At 43.6% G+C, this 5,245-nt stretch overlaps 1 protein-coding gene across 1 annotated transcript in view; it reads right to left on the bottom strand.

The window, feature by feature from the left end:
- ankrd6a (ankyrin repeat domain 6a) overlaps positions 1–5,245 on the bottom strand; it is a 16,431-nt gene that overhangs the window by 4,250 nt on the left and 6,936 nt on the right. The window contains exons 11-15 of the mRNA XM_034859169.1: positions 4,529–4,684; positions 3,963–4,076; positions 2,929–3,232; positions 1,942–2,330; positions 68–346 (exon numbers count right to left, since the gene is read on the bottom strand). Coding sequence (XP_034715060.1) covers positions 161–346; positions 1,942–2,330; positions 2,929–3,232; positions 3,963–4,076; positions 4,529–4,684 — 1,149 coding nt within the window. The 3' untranslated portion in view covers positions 68–160. The remainder of the gene's footprint in view (positions 1–67; positions 347–1,941; positions 2,331–2,928; positions 3,233–3,962; positions 4,077–4,528; positions 4,685–5,245) is intronic.

Below are 5,245 nucleotides of genomic sequence, written 5' to 3' on the forward strand. Positions count from 1 at the left end.
CACACACACACACACACACACACACACACACACACACACACACACACACACACACACACACACACACACACTCAGCTGAGTTTTTAAATGTAAAATCAAAGTGAAGAAGTTCATCCTTTCTGTGTCCGTATCTCCAGCGTTCAGTCACTGTCAGGACGATTCAGCTGTCTGCGTTCTCATTGGTCCTCAGCCTCTGGAGCTCCGCCTCCAGCGTGCCTATTTGCTGCAGCAGCTCGTCCCGGTCCCGTTGGGTTCTGAGCGCCGTCTGCCGCTCCAACTCGGCTATCTTCCTCTCGTACCAGCGCTCCAGCTGAGTCGACACCGTCTCGAAGAACCGCTGAGTCACCTGACAAGAGGGCAACAACACACCTGAAGTGGTTTGAATGACCAGCTCGAATGCAGATTCATTCATTTTGTCATAAGTTCCTAAAGGAATAGTTCCTAGATTTTGGAAAATTTGCTCATTTGTTTTTTTTTTCTCTTCCAGAGAATGAGATGATAAGATTAATTTCAGTCTCATGTCCAATGTGTGTTGGAGCTGGAAAGCAATTAGCTTAGCTTATCTTAGTTTAGCATAGGGCAATGTTGAGAAAATCTAATATCACCTTCGTCTTGGCCAAATACCTCGATGTTGATATGGCGACAATATTGTATGGTTGACTATTGGTGCTTTAACAAAATACCGTAAATTCCAAATATACAGTAAATCACTGTAAATTAAATGTTAATACACACAATGCAATGTTTATTACAGTAATGAACCAGAAAATAAAATTAGGATATTGTACTGGGCATTTTGTGGTAACTGTAGAAATAACAGCAAAGTCTAACAGTGTATTTATACAATGAGATTTTTAATAAATATTCTCCAGAAAGGATTTAATGACTTAGTGGATACAGGTAAATAATAAAACAGGTGGTTAGTTCAGAGAATGACATCACTTTACTGTAATGTAGCCTATAAAACCAGGTAAAGACTCACCTACCATATTACAACATATCCAGAATCTAAGACGATATCTAGTCTCATATCGCGATCTCGGTACAACATCGATATATTGCCCAGCCCTCGCTTTAGCTTAGCATAAAGAGAGCGGGGGAAAATAATACATCAACGCTAACTTACTAATGCATTACTTAATGTCTCATAAGTTCAATATGTACACAGACAGAAATCTAAGGACTACGAGTTGTGGCGTTAGAGGGAGTTAGGTGGTGTAAATACTCATTAGCCAACAACCGCAATAAAGCAACACTTCCTCAAAGATGTCACTGTATACAGTTACAGGTGTCATATATATATATGACAGTTCTTGTTTTAGTGCTGCCTGTTATATTCAATTTAAAGTACAATTTGTTCAATGAATGTTGAAAATGATTCCTCTTGGGGGGGGGGGTCTTTGGGGTAAAGTGTGGTCTAGACCTTCTATCTGTAAAGTGTCCTGAGATGACTTCTGTTATTATTTGACACTATAAATAAAATTGAAATTGAACTGATTTCATTGGTTTTAAATTCAACAAGCTTGATTTTAGTACTTTATCTGAATACTTAAAGCAGCAGAAAGGTAGAACTAAATTCTCTTTATTCTCTTTACTTGCATATTGAGTTTTTGGCTTTGATAAATGACTTTGATGTGTCTTCTCGTGTCTGTTATTGTACATATAATTAAAATGACATTTTCTGAAATCCAGGCTTTGCACTCGGCCCCGTTGAAAATGAGCGTCTCTCTCAATGGGCCCAGAGTTTTAAATGAAGGTTTGAAATGAAACTTTATAATTTAATATAATATCATCATTGAGATATTCAACAATGCATATTTACCTCATGTTACCTAGGTATGGGTGGAGGTGGGGGGGGATTGATTCTTAGACGCATCGCTATGTCCCTTGAAGGATTACGGGTCGATGCAGAAAAGTAATGGTGAATTAACCCAAACTCACCTCCACGGCGTGCTGGTTGTTCCTCTGCTGGCTGAACGTGGGCTCAGCAGGGCGGTTGATGAAGAACTCCAGCGTCCTGGATCCCTCGCTGTGGAGCCCTGCATGCCTGCATGCACTCATCAGCTCTCCGAAGTGGTTCCTGGCTGGTTCCTGATGCTGGGTCAGTCTGGGTCCCTGGGCGCTGATGGGGGACTGGCTGGTGCTGGTGCTGCTGCTGCTGGTGGTGGTGCTGGTGGTGCTGGTGGTGGAGGAGAGGCCCTCCCCACACAGAGCCATCACTGCTGATGAGGGACTGTCCTGCACCCCCGCAGGCTGCCATGGGGGGTCGACAGAGGCCAGCAGCAGGCCTGAGGGGGGGCTGGCAGCAAACACGGATGTGTTCTCGTAGTCTTATTAAGACAGGTGTGGGGTTGGAGAAAAATCAAAGCGTCCATTTAACACACAATTAATAGAGAATGTTACAAAAAATGAATATTGCTGTTCATCTACTGCAAAGAAACACAAAATACAAATGGAAAGCATTCACTAACCCTCGTGTTGTCCTCTCAGGTCAAAAGCGGACAAGAATAAATGACATTTTTGTCCCTTTTTCCAACTTATTACCACTAGTTTTATCATACTTTTTGGAATCCATGGTCAATAACCCTGCGTCTGTTTGAATTGGCCGCAGAAATGTTGCAGTATTTCAGAAAAGTTGCTAGATTGGTCGGTTTTCCGCCAAGAAATTTGGGCGGTTTTGTGTGTGTGTTTGGTTTGGAAACGTAATGTTTATCTGGCAGCACTGCTCGTGGGAAGGAGCCTACATTTCCCATGAACACTATGTTGTGACGTGCCGTACAACCGTTGGTTACGTGTCCAGGTTGCATATTGATGAAATTGAGTAGTTAAGTAATCAAAATTTGTTGGCTGGTGATTAAAAAAGATAATTTAAACATTTAAAGCACTGATCGTATCGCTACTGCACGCGCCTTTGAAACTTGGACATACCTGGGGACCTGTCCATTTTCATTTCAAAGTATGTCCTCCTCCCCATCCGCTCCGTCTCCGGGCCTCCCAGACTGAAGGTGGAGTTAGACGGCAGGGTTTTGACGCAGGTAGCCAGTGAAGTGCTGCTGTCTCCAGACACCCCCGACAGCAGGGGCAGCGACTCCGGGTCGGCGTCTGCTACCGACTGCTCCACCGACTGGGAGGGGAGGAGTTTGTAATACTGAGCTTTGGCTGGGAGGTGGACGTCCATGTCCTTCAGCTGGGACAGACACCACCTCTTCAGTTCATGACTGACTGCCGCCTGCTTGAGATAAGAAACAAGCTGATGTATGAACAAACCTTCCCCACTAGGTCTCACAGTGGTACGTCTCACTTTCATTGGTCTCTTAAATGGAGTGCACGACGTGACGAGAATACAATTCTTTCTTAAGATACTTTCTTTACAGAATATCTGCCTTTATTCTAGGGACTGTGCAATTAACATCATAATAGTGTTTATTTGTCATTTGCAGATCTTCTACAGGGTGTAAAGCATGACATGACATCTCTTCTGACTTAATGGTGGGAAACAACATCAGACTTTAAGCACGCGAGCTACATGCTAAAAATGACAAGTTTCAAAGACAATTTGGATGGTGAAACCAGGCAGGCCTGCTCGGTTCTTTTGGGGAACGATTGTAAAGATTTACAAAGAATTTTTTGTGGCATCTCCTCTCCAACTGGGACAATCCGCTTCAGATTGGTGGGATTGCTGTGGAAGAAGTAAACACAGCGATATACCGGTAAGCGCTAATGATGTGTAACCATGTCTCCAGCTAATTTAAATAGCTCACGTTACTGTGTTGTCGACAATTAACTTCATTTATTATGGTGTTTTCTTTTATGGGGTGCAAATGTTCCACCAAAACAAGTTCCTTCCAGAGACTATTTAGCAGAGCCACCGTCTCTGACCTATCCCAGAATGCATCAGTGGTGAGGCCAGACCTCCACAGTGCTGTGTCGATGGCGATGTGAGACGTGACTGTAGCTGGTACCTGTGTCACCACGGCTTCCTGTCTTCGCTGGGCGGCTCTCTGCTCGATCTCCCAAACCATGTTCTTCCTCTCTGCTGCGGCTCTTTCCTGGTTTAGCGTGTCCAACACTTTAATCTGACAGGCAAAAGTGGACAAAGAGTTAACAGTCAATTAAGTTTGCAATGATTTTTTGGGACTTTGTTGTATGACAATTGTCAGTTTTACCAAGAAATGTACCCATAGTCTGTGTATGTGTCCTTGGTGTTTGACGAGTCATAATTAAAACGCAAGTCAAGTAAAACTTCTACTTTTTCACACACACTAGTATTACAGTTTATGCTTTTCTTACAAAAATCATTTCGACTTCACCGTTGACATTAGAGAGATACACAAAGGCAACCAGCAGTTTTACTCAAGAAACAGAACATTTTATCAATCTTTAAAAAGCTAAACTTCGTTTTTTATAGCACATTTTCTCCCATCCCAGAATGCTGTGTGGACTAGCCGGACCCTCCTCCGCCGTGCCGTGGAGGAAGGTCTGGCAACGCAAGAGTACATAACTGAAATCCTGATCTGTGAGCAGAGACCTGGTGTCTGGTCTTGTGGTCCATTTGGCCCAGTTTACTGTTGACCTGCTCCTGCACGTTGAGGACGTGCAGCCTCATCTCCTCCTGCGTGGCTCTCAGCTGGCCCTCCAGCTTCTGGAGCAAGGGCCGGCAGTGGCATCCATCGGCCGGGGCCTGAAGACGAGGGTCACAAGTCACCATCTGCACACTCAGTAGCAGGAAGGAAGGCATAGAGCACCTTAAGTGTTATGTTTTGGTGTTTTGTCTCGTCTTATTGTGGTAGTCTGTTCTCCTGTGTTTATTTCTCAGCCTGGTTCACTTTAATGTCTTGTGATTATTGTACGGAGTTATTTTTGATCTTGTCTTGTGTGTGTTCTACTGTTTTATTTGGAAGTCTGGGTCTCTGTCTCCGCTTGTCTTTAGTTTTACTTCCTGTGTTTTCCCCTTCCCATGATTACCTGATGTTTTCCACCTGTTTCCCAGCCCTCTTGTCACCTGCCTCTCGTTACCTCGTTATCTCATTACCCTCTGGATTTAGTCTGTGTGCTTTCTCTGTCCTATGTCAGATCATTGTGGTATTTTCTGTGTATTAGTATTTCTTTTGGATACCTGGCCTTCTATTTTCTGGACAATTTCTGTTGTATGGATTTTTTTGTTAATAAAACATAAAGCTTGACCTTTGCCTGCCTCCTCTCTGCAATTTTCCATGCAGCCCATGACATTAAGGGGAGCGGAAGT

This window comes from Etheostoma cragini, chromosome 20, assembly GCF_013103735.1.
Source record: "Etheostoma cragini isolate CJK2018 chromosome 20, CSU_Ecrag_1.0, whole genome shotgun sequence".
In the NCBI taxonomy this organism is placed as follows: domain Eukaryota; kingdom Metazoa; phylum Chordata; class Actinopteri; order Perciformes; family Percidae; genus Etheostoma; species Etheostoma cragini.